Source organism: Zalophus californianus, chromosome 8, assembly GCF_009762305.2.
Source record: "Zalophus californianus isolate mZalCal1 chromosome 8, mZalCal1.pri.v2, whole genome shotgun sequence".
NCBI classification, from domain to species: Eukaryota; Metazoa; Chordata; class Mammalia; order Carnivora; family Otariidae; genus Zalophus; species Zalophus californianus.
Window position 1 is genome coordinate 104,956,019 of NC_045602.1, and position 25,337 is coordinate 104,981,355.

The window sequence follows — 25,337 nt, forward strand, 5'->3', positions numbered from 1 at the left end:
TTCGTTTCCATAAAGGACAAAAGAGGCAAAACTAATGTATGTTACTAGAAGTCAGGAGAGTGGTGACTCATTGCAGGGAGATGAGTATTAACAGGAAGGGGGCCCGAGGTAGCCCCCCCGGAGTGGTAGGAATGTTCTGTATTGTGATGGGGCTGGAGAGTAAATAGGTGTACACACACACACACACACACACACACACACACACACACTCTTCTGTAAGACATACACTTAACATTTATGCATTTGAATGTATGTAAGATATACTTCAAAAAGTAAATTACAAGAAATTACAGGAAAACATACTATCTGTGTCAGATATCTTTCTAGAACCTTGTTTGTTTTCAAGAAGGGGGAGTCCACAAAGCCTAGATGGTTGCAATTGTTAGAAAAAAAAACTATTCCATGTTTGTACCACACTTCATCAGATGTATGTGGCCAGTGCCTATAAATAGTAAGCACTTCATAATGCTATTGTTCCTATTATTATTTAATTTAGCAAATCGACCATCATGTTTCATTGCTCTATCATTAACTCCTGTTATTTCAAACATGAAGAAGGTAAAGAAGCATTCGCTTCGGCAGCACATATACTGAAGAAGGTCAAGAAAACAGCATATGTTAATAAAGGCAGTACCTGCTTTTGCTTCCATAACTTCTTTCTTCTCAAGCTGACTTTCTAGAATTTGCTGTTGTTTGATAGAATGACTTAACTGGGAAGTGGCTGGGAAACCACTCTAGGGGAACTAGGTTGGGTTTCTGTGTTAGTCCTCAGGATGGGATCTTGTGTTCTCACAGGTTTCTTCAGTGCTCCGGGGATTCCTAGACCTGATGCTGGTGAGGGAACCCTCCCAAAGAGCCACGGCCCAGGAACTCCTTGGACATCCATTCTTGAAACTGGCAGGTCCGCCATCTTGCATCGTTCCTCTTATGAGACAATACCGACATCACTAAGTAGAGGATTCTACTGGTGGAGTAGTTGGAAGAGCTAGATGAGGACATGAGAATAATTCAGGAGAACCTGAGGAACATGAAAAAGGCCTGTGTACTCTAACCAGCTGATCAGTGGGACAATGTGATGACAGGCAGGGTTCAACAGACCAGGGCATCTTCTTGTGTCTTAAAACAGGCATCTCTCCACTGACAGCTGGCATGATCATTTGGAACATGGCTTTAATAAGTCATTATTATATTTTTCAACACTTCATCCAGCAAATCAGAAGGACTCAGTACAAACTCCATTATGACATATCCTAGCCACATGCAGGGTAATGCATAGGATTTTCTATATTGAAAGAATACTTTTCTGGCAAAAAAAAAAAAAAAAAAAGAAAGGAAAACAAAAAGCACTTTTTTCTTAATGGTAGCAGTGTAATGTATTTTGCAATGAATTTGTAATTTTTCTGTACGATAGTTTTGATAATTTATAGTACTTTGATGTCATGTAGCCATAGTATCAGTTGAAGTAATACTTGTTTACTTAGCAAGAGTTTGAACAAAGCCTTTCCTACTTTTTTATCCCTTTCAGAGAAACAACGATTCTTTAGGAACTTTGAATACTGAATGACTCTCAATCACCGTCAGCTTTAGTAGAATATCTTTCTTATCTTAACAAGTGTCTTATGTGATGGAGGAAGAGTTAAGAGTGATGGTGATGGAGGTGCACATTTCATTTATCCAACCAAAAATAACAAAATTGGAGCCACAGTAAGCCACCAAGCCACTCCTTGAGATAAAGCTAAATCTTTGGAAAATTCAAATTTTCCTTCAAGGCTATTAATTGCACACCAGTGTTTGCACAGCAGGGTGTTTCCCCTGTCACGCCCTCTCTCCAGGGGGTGCGACTCTCCCCCCACCTGCCCCATGTGGCCACATTTCCCACCAAGGGAACAATTTTCAGTGCTAGGATCATTGGATTCAGTTCCCCAAATTGAATGTTGAAGGAAGACTGAGAATTCCAGTCTCACCAAGGGAAAGGAGAGAGAACAGGGCAAGATGTTTGGTTTTGTTTGTCACTGTTTTGAAAACTCTGTGTGCTAGCACACCAAACTCTTGTCTGTATTTACCTTCGTACTGCAGTATTGCTATTGTTCCTGTATCGTGCTGGAAGTCAGGACTGACTCTAGAGGATGAATTAGGAAGGGGGTGTTTTACCAGGTGTGTTCTGACTTCAGTTGTGACCCTGTTATAATGTGTTTCTGACATAGGGGAGTTGTGCTGCTGACTAGATCTTCTTGAATGTTGATAAAAATGAATGACTACTACAATACATTTTGTGTTGCTTGTTGGATGAATTTGCATGTTAACTGTAGGCCAATATAGATTTGCCTTTAAAAACTCTGGAAGAGCTACATAGTCATCATTAGTTTCTATTAATTATGTATCAGAAAAAAAAAAGCCATTTGTTACCAAACTGGAAAACCAGAGGCTTTTCTTAATGACTTCAACATACTGTAACAAATAGGAATTTAAATTTGTGAAAATGCTCTGGTTTCTCTAAGCATAATTAAGAATTTTTGTAATTAATAGGTTGCTAATTATTTATTACAGCTAAAAAAGAAAAAAAAAGGCATAAAATGACCTTCTACAGATTAGATTTTTCAGTTTTTCCCCCAAACTGGAAATGTCTCACCATGAATAGGATCTATAATTTTGTTTCATAAAACACAAATCAATGTTTTATGTAAAATATTAAAATATTAATATAAATATGTATGAATAAAAATCTAAATCCAGAAAATGGCCATCCTAAAAGTTCGTGGAACAGATTGTATTACTTTAACCAGGACTATGTAGAAGTAGAAAGAAAAAGAAAATCTTTTTTTAACCAGAATAAATATTAAAAACCATTGCAGAAAATTGTGGATTTTGGATTCCAAACATTTTCAACAGTATAATAGAAATTTTTCTGTAATTTTCTTATCACTGGGTATTTTATAAATATTCATTGAGTTTACCAAAAGTTACTGTAGCTTAAAAGGTTTTGTGAGCACTAACTATTGGCAAAAACTGCACTTGCAAATAAAAATAAATGTTTGCCTTTTTCCCATCGTGTTATTAGAAAATCCAATGATTTCCTGAATTTGTTTTCTTGAGTAACCAAGAATGCTTTCTTTATGAACTTGGGGAATGCAAATGAGTTAAAATAAAGTTAGATGTAACATCATGATGACATGAACCAAAGACAAATCGTCCCATCCCCAGAGGGCACAAACAGTGGAAGACTGTGGTAAAGATAACACAACTAAGAAGAAAAAAATTACTAAATTCTGGAAGGCCACGTGCAAGGAAAGCCAGATTCATGACTAAAGACTCACTCCACTTCCCTCTTTCAAAGATGCTAAACTGACCCAAAGGTTTTTATCAACAAAAGACATAAAGAGGGGATTATTCTGGATTAGAGCAGGTGTAGTGAAGGCTCTCTAGTAGACTGGAAGACACTGTCGGGGCCTCCTCTTCTTTGGGGGACCAGGGAGGCATTGACATTTAGCCCATAATGTTGAGAGGGACACTTGTATATAGAGAGTTCGTTGCTTGGGGCTCAGTTGGTTAAGCATTCGATTTTTGATTTCGGCTTGGGTCATGATCTCAGGGTCATGGGATCAAGCCCCATATTGGGCTCTGAGCTCAGCACAGAGTCTGCCTGAGATTCTTCTCTTCTCTCTCTGCCCCTCTCCCTGCTCCCTCTCTCTCTCTCTTTTTCTCTCTCTCTCCAAAAGGTAAATAAATAAATAAAATATTTTTTTTAAAGAGTTCATTTCTTAACCTGGAAATTTCAGAAGGTGGAAACCCTCAGGAAATAGCCAGAGGTAGCAGGCTGAGAAAAGATGTAGTATATCATGTGCCAGAGAAGAGAAAGATGGAAGCATCCTCCCCCAGGCAGGAAGCCATTCCAAACATGGAAGAAGACACCAGGTCCCTTTGTCTGTGATGGGCCATGGAGAGGGAAAAGGGAACATGTCAAACCATTTAACCAAGTAATGAGATGCCTAATTTGGAGAGCACATTGGAGGATGCATCACAGGGAGAACTAAAGGGAGATAGGGCAACTTTTCTGCAGGGGGAAGAGGTCCAGGTGGAGCTGAAACTTACTCTAAAATCTACATGGAACATCCACACCAAGGCCATTCTCAATAGCAGAGACTGTAGTCTTAGGCTGACTCAAATGACATGCAGACATCTCCCCTTCTTCCAATAGCATCTCCAAGGCAGCTGACTGCAGCCAGCTGTTTACTGGAACTTCCCTTCCAGGCTGCTCCCCATAGATCTGGGCCGTGTGTTAGTGTGAGACCCCACGGTTTGGGGGAAGATTCTGGAAGAAAGAAAAGGAGAACAAGAATGCATACCATGTCTCCTGCCACTGCCTATCTACTGCTACCTCTTCCTCAGATACAAGTTTAGCCCTCGCAAAAGAGAGGGGAGTTATTTTGAATTAGAATGAGACTGATTTTTTTTAATGGATTAGACAGATGGAATCAGACTGAGTTATGGTTGTATCCCCACTACCCACTGGGAAGAACACACTCAGTAGCAATTACTGAAAGAATAAAAGCATTCCATGAAGTTAACAACTCATTGAGTTGTTCTTTGGTCAAACCAGTCAGATGAATAGCACTGTGTCATCAAAGAAACAGTAATGAGATTCCAGGCAGAGAAAAAATCAGTTCAGTCTGAAGCAGATACAAAATGTACAAGCAGGAGCAGTTCTGTAAAAGTGACACGATGTAGTACAAATCCAAATTGTTCAGGAAAGTCGGTCAACTTGAGCCCTCACATGTGTGCATCTTCAGTTGTATCTCCAGGTCAAATAAATATATTACCTTAGTGTGGGTTCTGCCAAAGGAGAGCCTAAGACAGATACTTAGATACAAGTACTTTATTTGGGAGATGAGTCCAGGAAGCTCACTCAACATGTAGAGTGGAGAAGTGAAATGAAGAAGGGAGAGGTTTGTTTTTTTTTTTTTTTAAATGATGGCTTACCACTATGAGTAACTAGAGCTCAGTCCACTGAAGACCTTCTGAGAGAGACACTGTAGAATTGTCTTTTTGGAGGTGAAGATACTTGGGTATTTATCCACCATTTCCTACGCCTCATTGGTTGAGAGTTGCTCCAAGGACATCAATCCTTAAACTTTATCTTGCCCTGTATATGGACAAAGCTTGTTCCCTTTGACGAAGAGAGAGAGAGAGAGGCATGGGAAGCTTGTGCAGAAACTGTCAACAAATGGCCTCCATGAAGGGCTGAGACAATATGGGTGAGATGCTGACAACATCTACGTAAATAGATCTAATGAAGGACAAAAAGAGAAGGGTTGAGAAACTCTATGGGTTGCCGATTTCTGGATCAAAATACACTGTTTTAAAAGCAAAGGGATTCCTTATCCTGAAAGGTTTGCCCATGTAACAAATGCTTTGGTAACTATGCCTCATCATTGTCAGCGTTTGAAAAAATTTAAAGCTAGAAGAGACTCCAAGATCCTATATGATCCATCTTAACTGAGCTAACTAAGGCTCCCAAAGTTAGGCAATGTCAGTAGATGAATCGTACTACCTGAATAGACCACGCACACATACACACACACATGGAGCGAGACTTCAGTTCTATTAGGGCAGGGGCTTTATCCCTATTTTGTTCACTGATATGTCCTCATCACCCAGACCAAGGTCCAGAAAACCCATGGTCAGTGAGTGCTAACAAATACTTGTTATCTCTTTGGTCATATGAGTCTTTGTGAATCCTTCCTCAGCAGACAAACTGACAAGTCAGTCACTTTTTTTTTTTTAGATAATTGACATATTAGTTTCAGGTGTACAACATGATTTGCTATATGTATATGTTGTGGAATGATAAGTCTGGTTAACATCTATCAACACACATAGTTACAATTTTTTTCCTTATGAAAACTTTGAAGATTTATGCTTAGCAACTTTCAAATACATAATACAGTATGATTAATCATAGTCACCATGCTGTACATTATCTCACAGGACTTATTTATTTTATAAAAATAAGAAAAAGTTTGTACCTTTTAACCCCTTCATCCATTTCACCCACCCCCAATCCTCTGCCTCTGGCTGGCAACCATCAACCTGTTCTCTGATCTATCAACTTGTTTTTTTTTTTAACTCCACATATAAGTGAGTGTCTTTCTCTGCCTGACATATTTCACTAAGCATAATGCCCTCAAGGTCCATCCATGTTGTCTCAAAGGGCAGGATTTCCTCCCTTTTTATGGCTGAGAAATACGTGTGTGTGTGTGTGTGTGTGATATGTTTCCTTTATCCATTCATCTGTCATTGGACACTTAGGTAACTTTTGGATCTTGGCTACTGTAAATAATGCTGCAATGAACATAGTGGTGCAGACATCTTTTCAAGTTAATGTTTTCATTTTCTTGGGATAAACAGACAAGTAGGATTTCTGGATCATATGACATTTCAATTTTAATTTTTTGAGAAATTTCTATACGCTTTTCCACAGTGGTTGCACCAACTTATGTTCCCACCAACAGTGCACAAGAGTTTCCTTTCCTTCACTTCGCCAACACTTTCTTATCTTTTGGTAATAGCCATTCTAACAGGTGTGAGGTGATATAAATATCACTTCACAGGACAACTGAAGTAGACATTAGCCCTGGAGTTCTTAGCCTAATTTTGTACCCTGGACCCCCTTGGCTTGTGGACTCTTCAAGAAAATGTCTTTATATGCATAAAGTAAAATACAAAGGGAACCAAATGAAGTATAGTTATCAAAATATTTTAATTTTGTAGTTATAATGTATTAAATAACAAGATCTTTTTTAAAGATTTTATCTATTTGTCAGAGAGAGAGAGAGCACAAGCAGTGGGAGTGGCAGGCAGAGGGAGAAGCAGGCTCCCCACTGAGCAAGGAACCTGATGTGGGACTTGATCCCAGGAGCCTGGGATCATGACCCGAGCCTAAGGCAGACGCTCAACCCACCGAGCCACCCAGGTGACTCTTAAATTAATAAGATCTTATGATGGGTCTAGTAACTACCATAATTTCAAAGTAATGAACCTATGTGATTTTTTGAGATAGCTCCAACAGGTGTAATGCAGCGATTTCTACTGATGACATAGTTCTTGCCTGTACCATAGTGGTTTGGTGCCTATGTCTGTAATTGAAGGAAATGCTACCTTTCATTTGAGGTTGGTAAAAACTAAAGATGTAGTTTTTTCCCATCCCAGTCCATGGACTCTGATAGTCTCCCCCACCCCTGTAAATTAACATCCCCCCAACCCTGAGTGATTTACTGGTCTGTGGCGGGGTGGGGAGTCCCTGCATAGAAACATATTCTGAATTCACAATAAACTGGTGTGGAAAACTGTGGATGCAGTTAAAAATCCCTGCATCAGTCCCTTTGGATCTTTCCTGAACTTGGTTGGCAGGTGAACTTTGAATGCGCATGTTAAGAATTGTGCTAGAAAACCTGTCATTAATACTAGATTTTGTGGAGCATTTCCAGGGCGCCAGGTATTGTGCTAGGGACTTGAATGTACTGTCATGAATCCTCAGATAACTTTGCAAGGATGGGGGAGCAAGTTCCATTTTTAGATTAGAGAGCACAGAGAAGCCTGATGATGTGCCTAGTGTTGCAGGTAGGCTGAGAGCAAAGGCTTTTTCACCAGTTTTCATCCCGCTGCATCAAAATTACTGAGGAGCATAATAAAACTACAGATTCTAGGTCTCACAAGAGAGATCCCCTATCAGTCTGGGATGATGCTCTAGAACTGATGTTTTTCTTTTCTTTTTTTTTTAAGATTTTATTGGTTTATTTGAGAGAGAGAGAGAGAGAGAGCACAAGCAGGGGGAGGGGCAGCAGGAGAGGGACAAGCACACTCCACTCCCAGCTGATCGGATACCCTGAAGTGGGGCTCCATCCCAGAACCCTGAGATCATGACCTGAGCTGAAGTCCAATGTTTAACTGACTGAGCCACCCAGGCGCCCCTAGAACTGATGTTTTTCAATGACCCCTTGGGAGGACTCTGACGCATGCTGCTTGCAAACTGCCCTTGGATACTCGCTGATTTAAAGCTACATCTGCCTGGTTCTGGTCACTCAGGTGTCTGTTCCAGGGAAGTGTTTGTGCCCAGTGCCAGGTTGGACCACCTCCCCAGGGAAACACCCCCTCAGACCAGACACTGCTGGTCTCTCCTACCACCTCCGTGCCCCCCGCCCCAACCCATTCCTCCATTTGTGTTTCTCTGCTGTCTCCCGTACCTACTCGGCTTTGCCAGGTCTTTGTTAACAAAAAGATTGGACAATCCGTGAGAAGAGAGTGGTTAATAGTTTAGAGGACTTTCTCAGGCTGGAGAACAAAATCTCCCCTACCCCCTGAGGCAGCTTCACTGGGACCTATATCCTGAGAATGGGGGAATCTTGCAAAGAAATGCGCTCAGAATTTCAATCAAACTCACCCCCCCCCCCCGCCCCAAAGAAATCTGCATCTGGTTCATCTGGTCTGGCTTTTCCAGGAAGGCCAACTAGCAACCAGACACAGCATCCTTTTGTGCCCAGAGGCATTTGTGTTTAAAATTGCAGTAAAAAAAGAAAATGACAGTTAAGGGGGTAATTGAGCATCTGTGGTTTGTCTGTTTGTTTTCTCTCTCCTCTCTGAGCTTGAGAAGCAATGCGGAGACATGAGCCACCATCTCAGCTTGCCCCAGGCACAGGGGCAGCCGTGAAATGCAGGACAGTGGGAATGGCCATGAGAGGAGCCCAGGCTGAGACCCGGGGCTGAGTCAGTCCCTCTGGACACCTTGTGTTCTCCACCCAGAGACCACTGCACATGCCCTGACTCTGAGGCTCCCCTTTATTCTGCTTAGTTGATAAGATAAAGGCAGGACTGAGAGAAATAAGGCAAGGTTCAAAGAAATTAGGCTGAGCTCGAGACCTAATTTTAGGACAACTAGATAAAGATGCTGTGATTAATAGCAATAATAGTCATGGTAATGTGGCTTTATATACAGACTGCATATCGCAAGGGGAAAAACCACTGAAATTTGAGAATTAAGAAAGTTGGATTCTGGAAAGATTTAATTGATCCGCTTAACCACAGGGATGTGGCCATGTGACAACGCTGGAAAAAGAGCCAGGGCACTTGTTCTTTTTGGGAAAACCTGGGGACATATGTCTGTCAGCCATACCCCATAGACTCTAAGTTGTCACTTCACTACTGTATACTCGGCACGGAGCCTATGCACAGTAGGTGCTCAAAACCTGTTTGTTGAATAAATGGGTAGATGACAATTCCAAAACTAATCATGAGTCCTATGTTTTGTGAAAGTGAAATTTTTAAAGACACAAATTTACTTTTATAAAAGTAAGTTAAGGAAATATGGAGTATTTAGAAATATGAGCCAGGTCTCAATATTTTTTCCGAAGGGGGTGCAGAGGGCAAGGGTAACTCACTGATACATCTAAGTGTCCGTTTCTCCCCCAAATTCTTCGGTGGTCCCAAATAAATAGGAAGTTTTTAAAAAATATATGAGATGCTAACAAGGAAAGAACTTGTCAAGTTCGGGGCATGGGGTGAAAAGATGGCAGCTGATACAAGGTATCTCCTTTTCCTTGAGCAACCTGCAACTGTCTTCCTCCCTGGTACCAGGCAGGCTGACACTGAAGAGAGATCTTGCGGGGGCGAAAAAGACTGACAGACTGACAGAGTGGCAGCAAACCAACAGGTAATAGAACAGCAATTGGCCGATACTTCTCAAGATTTGCTGAGCTAATGAACTTCTAAGGATGCGTTCTTTCAGCAGTTGAAGACTTCGGGAGATGAACTTATGAGCTGTCTCTCATATGATAGAGACCATATGGGGGCGGGGAGAGTCCCACCCTTAACATCGGAGAAAAGGATTTCCCCTACCCCGACTCAGATTTTTCAGAAAAATGATTATTTAGAAAGTGAGTGAAATTCAAACTCTGTCCATTTCTCTAGGAAGTTTCAGCAAATTCTATTTTACTTCAAACACAACTCAACCCAGGCTCCCATGTTCAGACCAACTTTTTAATCTGAAGTGAAATGCCAAACTCAAAACCAGGAAGCATCAGAAGCAATATTAGGCCAGTCATTCAAGAGGGGCCATTATTAAAACATTATTTGTCAAAATAAATCTACGGTTTTGTTTTTTTGTTGTTGTTGTTGTTGTTGTTGTTTTTACCTGGAAAGAAACCAACCTCCCTCTTTTGGCTTCCCTGCCCTTTCTTTGCTTTCCTCTTGCAGAAATGAAAGCCCATCTTCACCATTCCTCTCTCTTCTCTGGGTGCCAAAGAAACCACTTTAGTGTTGTTTTCTTGTTTCAAGAAAGCAGGCAAATGTTAGACAGTAGTGTGTTTTAATTCATTTTGAAAAACAAGCTCACACGATTGGTTCTTCAGGTCCCCTTACTTGGACCTGACGCACTATGAAGTCCAAACAACTGTGCATAGTTACATTAAACAGGTTCTGTGCTGCAAAGTCACTGGGGGCAGGTAGCAGTGAAACATTCCCAAGACAATCACTAGACATGCAGAATGCCAGCCAGAAGCATGGATCACTTTCAAGGGTCTTGCCATAGGGAGCATGAGGCTGTATTTTGTATGCACTGACAACTGAATAAGGTAGGCCAAGGGACCAAAGCACCCCCTTTTTCTCTGAACCTAAAGGGGTGTCTTTCCAAAAGAAGTGTCTTTCCATCCCTAAACTTTGGAGCCAGATACTCCTCTGAGTCGTATGTGTTGCTCGTTGGAGAGTCAAAGCCAAGCCACCATGAGCATGAAAGCTGGCTGACCCCTCCCGCCTCATTCCCCAGTCTGGAGAGAATATCTGCCATTCACCCATGAATCCAAAAGAATCCCCCCCATCCCTGGATTTAAGCATGGACGCAGGCCAAGCAAGCCTTGGACAGCCAGGCCTGTTGCATTGTAGCTATGTTGGTGTATCCCATGTACAAGGTGGAAAAGTGCTTTTGTTTCTCTACCTGATCCAGCTGGGGGAGGGTGTCTCGGGGGCTGCCTAGCCCATGTGCTTATATTGGGATCGATCCCTAGGGATCTGCACCTGGTTGGCCGTCATTTTGTGGTGGATATGGTAAATCGCCAGTGTTACCACAATGACGAGGCCTAAGATGAGCCCCAAAATCAGGGGCAAGGTTTCCTCCAGCTGCTCCCGCTCATCCACTGGACACTTATGCTCTGAAATTGGAAAGAAGAAGAAAGCAATCAGCTCCTGTCAAAATATTTTCAATCATAAGTCCTCCTATCAAAACTAAAATCCTTTTTAGTTGGAAATGGAGGTAAAAAGATTTCTCAACAAACATTTGGGGAGACTCTTTTATTTAGAAATAATGTTACCCCGACCAACAATAAGGATGTACCACTAAATATTTCTGCACACTGTAAAATTAAAAACGCATCAATTAAATAGGGCAACATTCAGTCACTGGATTCCTGGCAGGTGCCAACAAAACAGCCAGATGATTGATTTAAATTTTCAGAGTTTCAGCATTAAACACAACCACCATCATTTTTATTGTTGGTTTAATTTTTTAACTTTTTATTGAAGTATGTGTATACATAGGGAATTGCACACAATATACAGCTTTCAAAAAGACTGAAAATATTAAGTGTTGGTAATGATATGGAGCTATTGGAACTCTTATACATCCTTGGTGGAAGATGGTATGACCACTTTGTAAAACTGGTAGCTTCTGATAAGGGGAAATGTACACCTACTTTATAACCCAGCATTCCAATCCTAGATATTTACTAAAGAATAACGAAAGCGTATGGACACAAAAAGATTTGGGCATAAATGTTCATGGAAACTTTATTCACAATAGCCTAAAATGGAAACAACCCAAATGTCCATCAAAGTGGAATGGAAAAACAAACCAATCCATTCATACAATGGAATATTAATCAATAATAAAAAGGAATGAACTATGGTTACATGTAAGAAAATGGATAAATCTCAAAAACATTACGTTGAGTGAAAACTCTAACACACATACTCTAAGAATACATACTATATGACTCCATTTATATGAAGTTCAAGAACAGGTAAGTCTATGGTGACTGAAATCAGAAAAGCGCTTACATATGGGGAACAGGAAAGGGAACTTGCAGGTGTGATGGAAATATCCTATATTTTGATCTAGGTAAGGGTTACATGGTTGTAAGTTCAAGGAAAAAAGCATCAAGCTAAATACTTCAGATCTGTACATTTTAATATATGTAAATTATACTACAATTTAAAAAAAGAAAGTGCAGAACTTGATGAATTTTCACAAATGAACATCCCATGTTACCAGCACAATGGCGCTGATTCCATTTTACACTCTTCCCCTCAAGATAGTTTACTAGCCCTATGCCTCCATTTTTACCTAGAAACAGAAAAATATTTTGGAGAAACCTAGTGGTCACACAGTTTGTAAAGCAGAGCAGAACTGCGTTCCCAGAGGGGCACCTGGGTGGCTCAGTCAGTTAAGTCGCTGACTCTTGATTTCAGCTCAGGTCATGATCTCAGGGTCCTGGGATCAGCCCTGTGTTGGGCTCTGGGCTCAGTAGGGAGTCTGCTTGAGGATTTTCTCTCTCCCTCTGCCCCTCCCCTGCTCTCTAAAATAAATAAATAAATCTTAAAAAAAAAAAAAGAAGAAGAAGAAGAAGAATTGCATTCCTAGCAACCAGGAGACATTTGCTCAGGCTTCTTTGGTCCTTGTGGGTAACTGGTGGCCTTTTCACCAAACTTATGAGCCATAACTAGAGAAAACAGGGGTTTAGCTATCTCTTCATAAAGACCATGTTTTTAAGTCAGGGTGACCCAGTAAACATTTATTGAGCACCAACTGTGTGCCAGGCTCCTCCAGAATCCATGTTGACACAGTACTTCCTCCCACCTCTCCTCAGACAAGCCGAAAGAAAGATAAGGCCAGAACCTCAGGAATCTTTTCTATTAAGTAGAACGTGAAAGACTGCAGAAAAACATACAGCTTTTAAAAAGCTGTATACTTAACATGCCTGGTTTCTAAATTAACTTCTAGCTCTAAGAACAAAGATTGTCTCATTTAATCCCCATGACAACCCTATGAGATAAATACTGTTATTGTACCCATTTTACTGATAAGGTAGAGTGAGGCTAAGTAATTAGCCCAGGGCAAATGAAGCCCCAACCTGAATTCCAACAGCCTAACTCAACAGCACAGCTGGGTGGCACTTAGCAGACATGAGCTAGGGGGAGAGTTGGGGTCAGGTCAGTAGCAGACCTGAGCTACTGGCATTTAAAGGCTACAGAATCATAAGGTGGTTGGAAGGAGGGCTTCTGGGCTCTGTGGCTCTGCATACTGCTCACGGAGGTACGTTCAGTTTCTGAAAATTCAGTGAGGTACATACTTATTACTAAGAGGTAGGAGGGTACTTTTGGAGGGGATGGATATGTTGATTTTTCTGGATTGTAGTGGTGGCTTCATAGGTGTATTCCTAAGTCAATATTCATGTCGTACATTTAAGTATGTGCAGTTTATTGTATTGCGATTATGACCTGAATAAAACTATTTAAAATAAATAAGTAAACATATACCTACCTACATACATACATACCTACACTCCTGAACTGAGAAAAGAAGAGATTTTTTTTTTTACAAAGAGGATTTTTAAAAAGACATTTTGGCAAATTTAGGGAAATGTTAAGGATCCATTATTAACACTAAACTGCAACTTTCTTTTTATTACAACCAGAGGACTAAAAAGAATTAGTAGGGGACTTTTCTTTTTCACTATTTAGTTCAATTCTAATGAGTCCCACACTTTGAGCATCAGCTTGCTGTCCAATATATCCATTTCCCCGGGGAAAAATCTGGCTGTTTTACAAGATGCACCAGAGATGGCTATAGGCCCAGAGCTCCATACCCAGAAGGTTGGTTTTTACCCCCATGATACCACATTGCCTCTTTAAAGAGAAAAATGAGTAGAAATGGGGTTTCCTGGTGTAGGGATTTTGTTAACAACAAAGGCTATTTGTTTTCCTCACCACATGCTGTTGCTGGTGTAATGTTAATTAAGACTTCCGGTTTTGCTAATTTTCCATATGCTAGTTGGAAACCTACACCCTGATATTCATAACAGGCCCCTTTCAAGCACACCTGAGTTTATGCTAATGAGGTCAATTTGGGAAAATCCCTACAGCACCTAAGGATGGGGACTGGTTGCCAGGAGAACTAATCTTGTGATCAGAAGGTTGGAACTTTCAGCCCTATCCCCTTGATTTCCAGGGAGAAGAAAGTGGCTGGAGATTGAGTTCAACTACCAATGGCCGGTGATTTAATCAATCGTGCCTAGGTAAGGAAACCTTAATAAAAACCCCAAAGGATGGGATTCTGAGAGCTTCTGGTTGGTGAACACATGGAGATTTGGAGAGAGTGGTGGGCTTGGAGAGAGCATGGAAGCTCTACACTCTTGCCCTATACCTTGCCCTTGCATCTCTTACAACTAGCTGTTCCTGAGTTCTATCCTTTTATAACAAACCAGTAATCCAGTGAGTAAAATGTTTCTCTGAGTTCTGTGAGCCTCTCCAGAATTCAAGGAGAAGGTCATGGAAACCTCCAATAGCAAGGTGATCAGAAGCCCATGTGACAACCTGGACTTGCACTTGGTGTGTGAAGGGGAGATGGGGAGCAATCTTGTAGGAAGGAGCCCTTAACCGGCAGAATTTGGTGGTGTATCTCGGGAGACAGTGTCAGCAGTAAGTTGAACTATAGAACACCCAGCTGCTGTCTGAGAATTTCTTAGTGGTTGGGAAAAACACCCACACATCTGAATTAGTGTCAGAGTCATACTGCCCAAAGTATTATCTTTAAATGGATAATAACTTTGGTATAGTTATGGGGGAATGACATCTCATAGCCCATCCTTTAAGGAAGGCATAGGAGAAAAGTATAATGTATTCTGGCAAAAGAAATATGGTTAAAATACCATTGCGGTTTACTTCTTTTTTGTTTTTGATTTGTTTTGCTTTGTTTTAATCTTAATTCTCCTATAGTTAACATACATTGTTATATTAGTTTCAGGTGTACGATAGACTGACTCAACAATTATATACATTACTAAGTGCTTATCATGACAAGTGCACTCCTTAATCCCCATCACTGTATCACCCATCCCCCCACCCACCTCCCCTCTGGTAACCATCAGTTTGTTCTCTATAGGTAAGAGTCTGTTTTTGCTTTTTGTTTGTTTTTGTTGTTGTTGTTGTTGTTGTTTGGTTTGTCTCTTTTCTCTTTGTTCGTTTCTTTTATTTCTTAAATTCCACATATGAGTGAAATAATTTTGTATTTGTGTTTCTCTGACTGATTCATTTCCCTTCTCATTATAATTGTGGATTATTTCTTAAGAATTATTTTTTGTTGCCTAAGAAAAAACCTGAACGAAACACACCACATAAAGGGGTGTATAAAGGCAGTATTAAACTATGGACATGTCAAAAATAATAAACATGGGAAAATAAAGGGATGTCAAAAATTATCATGAAAAATACTGAATCCCCATCTTCATCCATCCACATCCACTAAGTGGTCAAATAAGGGGGAATTAATGAGTCTGCCATCCCTTCTCCACCATTCCAAAATCCACAGAGCTCTGGAAATCCAAAGTACTCTGTATCACTCCTTTGGCAGCAACACTTGACTTGAACTAATGTCAGGATGCTCATGATTCTCCTTCTACTTAACATGAAGATTCACGTGTTTCTCCGCAGGGAAAAGATATATAAATATATTTGATTACAGGGCCTGCCTGGACTCTTCTGGGGTTTTCTATGATATGCGGACTATGCCCTATATTGTCTTCCTAAAGTCTAAAATATCCTAAAGTCTGAAACACATCTATCCCCAAGGGTTTTAAATGAGAGACCGTGAGCCCATAGACAGCATCACTGTCACTTTGCAAGACCTGCACCAATGAATGTGGGGTAAAAATATTTACGATTTCTGTTGGTGACAAGGTCATCAGTATTTATTAGTTTTTAATTAATTATTACCACTAATACTACTGCGAGTTGTTATTTTCATTTATAATTGAAGGGAATGCTAAAAATTAGAAATTGGTGAAAATAAAGATGTAAATTTTCCCATTAAAATTCACACACTCCCAGAATACTATCCACAGCCCCTCTGGACCCCAGGATTAAGATCCTGTGCAATAAACTGACTATACAATCCACAAATTCAAAAACAAGGAAGACCCTACATCTCTGCATGGGAGAAGAACAGCCTTTGTCTTAGCCCACACTGAATCTGGCTTTGGATGCTCAGATATCCCTAACTCCCTGTGCACCTCCACAGGGCTTGGGCTCAGGGTTCTAGAATGGCATATGGCTGGAAAAGACAACAACCAGTCTAGTCTAGTTCCAACAACAACCAATTGGAAAGAACTAGATGAAGACAGAACAGACAACAGAAGGGTAATCTGTTGCCAGTGGCCAGTGGCCAAATAAGGTCCCCTCAACCATAAATCCAATGCCCCCACTAAAATCCTGACTCATCTTAGGTTCTGTTTTTTAGTCCGTGTTTTTTTGTTTTTGTTATTGTTCATTTGTTTGTTTGATGACCACTATTTTTTGTGTGTTGGATGGTTTGGCGACCATCTCAATGTTGTATGTACTTCCAGAGGCTGACCATCTACAAGAACTCTTCATTGCACCCCAAATGGACAGCACTGAGATGGGCAGTGGGCAAAAAGGCAAGCTGCCTGCTTTCTCAAGCTCTGTTAACACCACAGACTATTCCTGTTCGAGGACAGGGCAAGTCTTTTGCCGGCTGGGCTTCCTCTACTCTGACAGGGCAGCTGGAGGGAGGGGACTGGCTCTAGACTTCTGTAACCTCAGCAAAATGTATTTTGTATACCAAGAAGTTGTTAGCATGAGTGGGCTTTGGAGACAATTGGCTGGAGACAAGCAGATACTCTCACCAAGATGTAGGCACTAGCAATAAAAAAACGATAATAAAAGCAATTATCGATAGATGCTACTGTGCACAAGGCATATGGCATGCACAAGAAAAAGTTGTGTAAACCCTTTCTCATGGTGCTGTAAGCTCCTCCATGGCAGGCAAAGTTCATATATCCCAGTACCTAGGTGTAGCAGACCCAGACAGTGTCTTATTGCCTTGGTATTCACCATTCCCACACATTCCAGTGGGTTTTGCCTACAAGGCAGGTTGGAAGTCTCAGAGAGTCAACGCCTCTCCCCCACCCCAGCAGCCATCAATGGTGGATGGGAGTTGGTGGGTAAATGCCATTTTCCCACCTCTCAGGCCAGATAGTCGGAGGTGGGTTCTACACTCCCAGAGGCTCCAGCGGTGTGAGCCCCAGGTACCCACGGTGGAAACCTGCTCATTAGTGCTCCTGTTACTGATAGTCTTGCCTTCCTAGCTCACCTCACCAGCACCCTACCAGTGCTTTCCAGAATCACCTCTTAAATAAACCACTTGCACTTACATACTTGCATAGGATCTGCTCCCGGGGGAACCGAGCCTGAAACACTCTGTTCCAGGACAGTACCAGGAATACTGAATTCTACAACTGGCTAGCTCCATGGCCCCACACTAGGGCTCCACATCCCAGCCCTCGACACAGTTCTTAGCAGTGCTCGAAACAGGATTATCTCCCCCTAGATTCTTACCCAGGAGATCCTGAGGGACAACAACCCGGGGTGACCCGTTTCTTGGCTGGTAGATGTTAAGTAAATCACAGGTTTACACAACGCTCTGGATCAGCATCAGCTAAGCCTCCCTGCACTTGTGGTGTGGCAGCTAGCCACAGGGTGTTCTACTGGGGGCTGCTGTACAGAGCAAGGTAAGGCATGTTCACTTCCACTAAAACACAGATCTGGGTAAAATAGAGATCAAGTGGCATCTCCCAAACATGCTGTTAAGAATACTAATAAAAAGCTCATGAATTCAGGGGACTTGACAACCTTTGTAAAGGTGCCTCCTGCGTTCACATGTTTATTACAGTCGCTCAGCGGGAGCAGCTGAAGCTCTGAGAGGCTAAGAGCACAGGAGTTGATATCCAAAGACAGGCTCTTGCCCCAGCCCGAGCAGCCACCAAGAGGGCAGACTTCACCAATAACCTCACTTCTCTGAGACTCAGTTTCTCTGGGGTAATCTGGACTCTCAGTACTTTCTTTACAGGTTGGTTTGTTTGTTTATTTTTCCCCTCGAGAATTGAAAAAGGCACCAGCCTCTATGTGGTAACTCTTAAATGCCTGTTAAACCTGAATCTTTAATAAAGGGGAACAGAGACACCCTCTGTGTTCTGTTATGTTTCTTCTCTAATTATGCATACATAAAAGTTGCCTTTCATTCAAGCCATTAAAATTCTGTCTGATTTTTTTGCCTATCAGTGATGCAATCTTCAATCCCATCCCAGCCAGAAATCTCCTGGGACGCTCAAAGGGACACACTACACGGACTTCACTGTGGAAGGACACGTTAATCAACCCCAACTGGGAAGCAGGAGGTGCCTTGAACTGCCGGCTGGTAGTTGCCGTGAAAGTGTGTTGGTTACGGAAATGAGCCAAAGTAGCCTCTGTGTATTGGCCCCTAGGTGGTTTATTTCTTCACTGCAGGCTGAGACCATTAGCTCGAAAGCCTGCCATGCCAAACTCAAATTTTTACACATCTAGTTATTTAAAAACCAGCCCAAACAAGCACATCTTTAGCTATTTAGAGCCTGCCTGCTTTGCATACCAAACCTCACCCCACAGCTGTTACCCATTGATAACATAGGGCCTTAGAGGTATAAGGCCTCAGCCTCTGCTGCCCCTTAGAGCTCTCTGATCCAGAGACTCCTTACCATCCTGCTGAGCCATATCACCTAGACATGTAAGCCCCCCTCTCCCTGCTCCTTTCTCCCCACCAAGATGTCCTTTGCCCTCCTCCCCTTCTGGATGGTGGTCCCCATAAGCCTCCCTCTGGACAAGTCTCATGCTCTGAGCAGCTTCCCCTCTGATGCAACCCTGTCCGAGTACCACCAAATCAAGCTTGTGTGTTACTGCCTCTCAAGGTCATATCTTTTCTTTGGTCAGCTCAAGATCCCTCAAACCCCCTACAGTATTCCACAGACCAGCAGCATCACCAGGGAGCTTGCTAGAAATGGAGCATCTTGGGCCCCGCCCCCAGACCTACTGAACCAGACTCTGCATGTTAACAAGAACACCACAGTTGTACACAATGCAGCTGAAGATTCATGTGCACACTGCAGTTGGAGACGGGCTGGGCTAAGAGACTTCTGTTGAGGATCAGTGTAGTAGCTGAGCTCAAAGCACTAAAGGGATTTATGTGATAAAGACGTCAACCCCCATTTGAGCTGCTCTCAGCCCTGTGAGTATCCAGTAATCCATTTCACTGACCCTTCCTTGCTTTTCTCAGAGTCTATTAAGCAGGCAGGTCTGAAACTTCAGACTGCCAGTATGGCCCCCTTACACAGGGAATAAGTCCTTCATTGGAAACCGTTTGGCTGTAGGTCCTGCACACATCTGCCAACCACACACACATACCGCCACAGTGGGTGTGCAGATATATGACCAGATACTGCTGCCCCCTGCCCCCACTCAGGTACAGGCAACACCTCCAGAGCTTCTATTCTGGGAAAGGGGAGGGGCAAGTGCCAAGTCCCAAAATAGCACCCCAAAAGGAATCTTTTGGATTCCACCAAATCAAATAAAATGATCTCTTACAAAACACAGTGGGGGGCAGGTGCTGAGAGGCACAGATAGGAGGAGCAAGAAACAAAAGAGCCCCTGCCACACAAAGGCACAGGGATCCAGTGAGTGATTCTGAATGAGGCTTGCCTCCTCCCAGGAGCAGGAGCTTTGAGCCCCAGGGCACCCTACAAGAGGGGACATCCTAATTATTACCCAGAGAAGCCTGGGGGAGACAAGTACAATTGGCTGGTGCTTAATATATCTACATTTAGAAAGCTCTGCTTACAAACTCTCTAAGTCTACCCAGCAACCATCCCTGTCCAGGACCTGGAAGTGGATAAAAACTGTTTTTCAAACAAAAGATGTCCATTAAGTCCATGCCATGAACTTCACTGATGTTCAGGAAAATAGCTCTGGTCCCTACTCAGTACTCATTTACTCTCACTTTGTGTAGGATCCTACCCATGGATGAGATTTGGTTTCTCAGTTCATAAATGACTGTAAGCAACAGTGTGGCAATAACTGGGAGCGAGTGAGAGTGAGGTTGTGGGAAGGACCTGGGGAAGGCAGTCATCACGGTATTAGCAGAACCAACAAGTAAGGACGTGCCCAAGAAGAGCTGACCACTAACAAACAAGGAGTCCCTAGAGACTATACAAAGTTCCCTTATAGACTCAAAAGCATCCAAGGGAGGGACCCTGGGGACTAATTCTACACAATCCAATATGTTCCTCATGAGCTCCTGGTCATCAGTAATCATAGCTCAATTACATTTAATTACAGTTAATATTTTCAGTTTAAGAAAGACATTGACTTGCATTTTATAAATACTTCCATAATCAAACAGATGTTTAAAAAACGTTATGTTTTAATACTTAGAGTTTAGTTTCAATTTTTCTGGAAGATCCATTAAAATGGAATAACCCATTCTTCCCTAAGTGTGTGGAAGTAAGTGTTGCACTGACTTAGTAAATATATTAAATTCTGCTTCATCTGGCATTCAAGCATTTGGAAGCCTCTGTTAATTGTATCCACGGCTTCAGAATATCAATTCAGCCAAATTTCACTGGGCATCTACAGTGTGCCAAACACTGTATTAGGTGGTAAAAATACAAAGATGAAAAAAGAAGTCGGCTCTGCTGTCAAAGACTGTTAACTTAAGAATGCTCAAACGGTCTTTAAATCATCCCGGTGGGGGTGGGGTAGATTCTATTCAGTATACTCTGAGTTGGGAGGGGAATTGTATGAAAGCTGGATTCCCTGGGAAATGATTTAGTGATTTATGTATGACATAGATGGGGATTCCCCGCTAGCCTCTATATTCCAGTAGTTGTATTCACCTGGGGATCCCCAGCCCAAAGGAAGGTATCCATAAAGCAACCAGAATCTCTCCCCATTTCTTAACAAACCTCTCCAGACAAGAAAGAACAAATGAATTAAAAAATTCACTTACCCTACATTTGCGCAGTATAAATTGGGGCTAGACTCGGGTAAGTTGCAGAAATGTGGACTCCCCTTGTGCCCAACCTCTGGTGGGCTGCAAAGAACTAGAGAATGTGGACATCCTGAATCTGCCCGGCTATATGCTGCCTGACCCCCTTTCAGAGACTAGCACAGACTGAGAAGAAGCCTTTCTCCATACCCCAGAGGGAAAAGGTCAGGGACCCTTGCTTGCCCAGAGCCTCAAGGGTGTTCCTCCCTACAAAGGTGAGTGCTGGAGGGAGAGAGGTCTTCATGAGTCTCTCTGTGACCTGCGTATGTGCAAGCGCGCACACACACCCCTACTACATTCTAGCTACACAAAAACAGATTCACAGTGGCAGAACCTACAGCTGAAAGTGCCTGAAATAACATGGAGAAACTGAGGCCCACAGAAGCAGAGGCCCTTCTACAATCCACGGGCACTTGAGATTTTTAGCTGCTTGTTCATTGGGAAATTTGCATCAAAATTATATACAGGTTTTCCAAATGGATCTTGTTACCTCTCTCTCCATCAAGGTTCCTCTTTGGCAAAGGAAGGGAGGAAAGGAAAGAGGAAGAAATAAAGGAAGGGAGGGAGGGAGGAAGAGAAAGTGGGAGAGGAGAAAATGGAGTAAAGGAGGAAGGGAGAAGAAGGAGCCTTTGAAGAAAGTTGATACTGTTCCTAAAACATTACAGAGAGAGGAAGTGTCATGTCAGCCTAAAGAAAATACAAGTGGTAATAGCCTGGGACCCCGGCAGGTCCCCTTCCCCAACCACACTGACGTCAGCCTTCCCTTGGCTCCTGTCTTCTCCTCCCACTGAGATCCCCCCACCAACCTACCTTCACTGAAGACAAAATCAGAGATGATGTCAAAAGGCTGGATGTGGACTGCGGACAGAAGCATGGTGACTGTCTTCTGTGGATCGCTGGAGGCTAGTGAAATGGATTGCTGAGCTTGACACTCATAGGACTTCCCAGCTGGGGTGACCAAGGCAGAGAGGTGATGGGAGTTGGCCGTGTGCTTCCCAGCTGCAGGGATGGCCCAAAGCAACCGTTAGGACCCTCTTTCTGGCAGAATCCTGACCTTCTACCTCCTACCTCTCTGCCCCAGACACCCTTCCGATCCTCTGTGTTGCCTTGCGGGGGGTGGGGCTCTACAAGTGACATCAAGGGCTGACAAAGGACAAGCACACCCCTTCTTTCATGAGCAGGGGCTCCTTAAACACTGATTTGAAATTTCTTGTCTGGCAGAGATGAGTGATACCTACACATCCAACCTTCTTTTTACTACATAAACCCTGACATTGGAGAGTCCAAAGATACAGTGACTTGATCTTCCATGTTTCACACTGGCCCGAACAGAGTAAATTCCTTCCTCAACAAAGCAGGGCTGATTGCTGGTGCCCGGGGCAGATGCCCTGGTACACCTATATACTCTTTGGAGGTCTGCCCCTTTTATCTCTTTTTCTGACACATGTTTGTGGGGTTTGTTTTTGGTTTTTTCCCTCTTTTCCTTTTATTTTTAGCAGGGGTCGGGGGAGGCATCTAACATAATTGGGAGAAGTATTTGAATATGGATTTTGATGAAGAGAAGAAAATGCTTTTTACTACAATGATTAAAAGAGGTAGAAAGGGAGAAATGACATGAACATTCTTTCATGTGCTCAATAAAAATCTTTTCCCAACGTAGGTGCCCAGGTGATGGAAGGCATCAGTAGGAAATTAGACAGTTTACTAAATAAATAAGTTAGGTAATGAATTAACTTAAGTGTGGTCTTTGATGGGGCCTGCACATGGGAACATTCTTATCTGGGGAATGGTTGTTGCTTCTGCCACGATATTTTTGGAGGATCTGGGTGAGTTGTTGGAGTGATGGGCAGGAAAAGCTAATAAATTAGGACACGGTTCAGAATCCTCTCTGGGGTAGCTGCAGTCAATGACTGAAGATCGAGTGTGAGCCCTGGGGACATGAGCAGAAAGATACTGAAGGCCATCAAATCCTGAGTGAAAACGAGTCACACTGACCCTTTCAAGTTTCCACACATGAGAAGAAAAACCGGGGTGCAGAAAAAAAAAAAAAAAAAAACACAGCTTTGCCCTTCCCCGTGTTCCTTGAAAGTGCAAATCATAAGAGATCGTCCTGAAGCCGCCCGGAGATGGCAGGCCCTCCTGAGACGTCTCATCCAGGATCAGGCTAGGGGTGACGGGCTGTTCCTTAGGCCTGGGGTTCCTTGCTCATCTACAAGGCCTGAGGCCCCGAGGCACCGGTGCTCTCCCCTCCTCTACCTTGGCGACAGAGCCCAGGGTGGACGTGGCCTGGGAGTGCAGAGCCAGGATTGGTTTCCATAAAATTTCCGAATTTCTCCACGGCTGCGCTCTCTGCAGTGCCCGCGGTCTTCCAGTCTCCCTCCCCAGCCCTGGGGCCTCTACTCACCACTGACTGCGTCTTTAAAATGGGTCTTCTCCGAGGAATCGTAGACAAACTGGACCTTGCTCAACCTCCACGTCGCCTCGGGTCCCTTGGACGCGTTGTGACTTTCCTGCCAAGCGGGGGAGGCGCGCGTCACTCGCCCCCACGGATTCTGGGTGAGGAAACCGAGGGGCGGCGCACGCCCGCACCCACCCGGAGGCACCACCGCCTCCGCGCCCCGCTCGAGGTTACCTTTACGAACAGCATTTTGAGCGCATACGCGCGATCCACCCAGAACACCTGCAGCTCCGACTCGTTGTGGCCACAGCGGCCCTTCACCTCAGCTCCCCGGGTCAGTGAGATATCCGCCTGTTCCGTGATCAGCTGGGAACACAGACGCCCCGCACCCCCTCAGCGAGCCCGGCCTCGGTGGGGGCTGTAAAGGGCAGCGCGTCCAAACTTGGGGTTGCACGCCTGGGCGCTCCTTTGCGCGCGCGCTCCCGGGTCCGGGAACATGCGGTTAGATGCTCTACGTGCAGACCCGGCCGTTAGGGAAGCAGAGAGAGGGGGGTTACTTTCAAAGCAGGCAGGGCGAGCAGAAGGCATTACAAGCCGGAACCCCCATGCAGCATTCGGAAGCAGCCTGCAGGGGCGCAGAGGGGGAAGGCGGGCGACCCAGGTCTTCACCGGGCCTTGAGGGAGGGTGCCCTTCGCCCCTGGAGCCCTAGGAGCAAGCCGGGAGGGAAAAGGTTCCTTACATCGACATAATTGCTGGCCCACACATCATAAGGGACAATAAATTTGGCTGCGAACTCGGCCATGAGACACGTCGTCCCATTTTCCCGCACCACAAATATATCTTTTTCAGGGTTAGTGGAAAGGCCTGAGAGATTTTCCACTTCTTGTTCTGCCGTGATTCGAGCCATTGTATCTGCGGAAAAACAACCCCCCAAAATTCCATCAGTTCTGGGCTCAGCAAGCCCACGCGTCGCGGGCACAAGGGTGGAGAGATCGTGGTCTGCGGGATTTGGGGTGATAAAGTTCCTTGCGGGCTGCTGTGCGCTCTGCGAGCCGTTTCTCTAACCTAGCGCCAACAATTTTAACTCCGCTGCTGTTAATTTATAATCAAAATAAAAATTAAAAAATGTAAAGCCTTACTATTTTGTAAGCCGACTGGCTCTTTTTCATCTTAGGCTTTTAAACCAAATCTTTCTTGCCAGTGCTCTGACCCCCACGAAGCAGGCTCGCAGAGCTTTGTGTCTGGGATGTGCAGTACAGGTGTGTGGCCCTTGGGGAATTCCCTTGCCACTGGCGGGAAGGCCCTCCACCCCGCCGCCCAAAATGAAGAAAATAGCAAAACGTAAGGGTCACATTTTGACCTTAAGCTACTGGTTTTACTCTGCCGGTTCTATTCTCAGGAAATAGTGCACTCTGCCCCTCGCGGTCGCCCAGACGCTACTCACGGAACAGCATCAGGAGAACTCGAAGTCTGTAGGACGCTGGGGAAAGCCTCTTCTTCTGAGATCCATGCTCGCCGTGCAGCAAATGAGGCCAGATGTGCTGCTGCAGAGGCCGCCCGAGAGGGAATCCCTCAAAGTCGCCGCTGGAGTGAGCCGGGGTGAGCGAGAGGCGGGGGCACCGAGAGGGAGGAGGGGGGAGCGCGTGTTCTCTGCGCGCTGGCGGAGACTTGGTGGCGGGTGCCGCACCGACCCGTGCGGGCTGAACGCGAGGCGGCTCACTGCGGAGGAACCGACCGCGAGGTGAGGG

At 43.8% G+C, this 25,337-nt stretch overlaps 2 protein-coding genes across 2 annotated transcripts in view; one reads left to right on the forward strand and one right to left on the reverse strand.

Annotated features, from left to right (window-relative positions):
- PAK5 (p21 (RAC1) activated kinase 5) overlaps nucleotides 1–3,038 on the forward strand; it is a 303,256-nt gene extending 300,218 nt beyond the window's left edge. The window contains exon 10 of the mRNA XM_027623712.2: nucleotides 796–3,038. Within this exon, the coding sequence (XP_027479513.1) occupies nucleotides 796–951 (156 nt within the window). The 3' untranslated portion in view covers nucleotides 952–3,038. The remainder of the gene's footprint in view (nucleotides 1–795) is intronic.
- Nucleotides 3,039–10,340: 7,302 nt separating this feature from the next.
- On the reverse strand, nucleotides 10,341–25,099 carry LAMP5 (lysosomal associated membrane protein family member 5). The gene is given in 7 exon segments (XM_027623714.2): nucleotides 10,341–11,195; nucleotides 22,001–22,189; nucleotides 23,595–23,700; nucleotides 23,823–23,954; nucleotides 24,329–24,501; nucleotides 25,034–25,073; nucleotides 25,076–25,099. Coding segments are annotated over 7 exon segments (843 nt in total). The 3' UTR covers nucleotides 10,341–11,016.
- Between the last annotated feature and the right edge of the window lie 238 nt (nucleotides 25,100–25,337).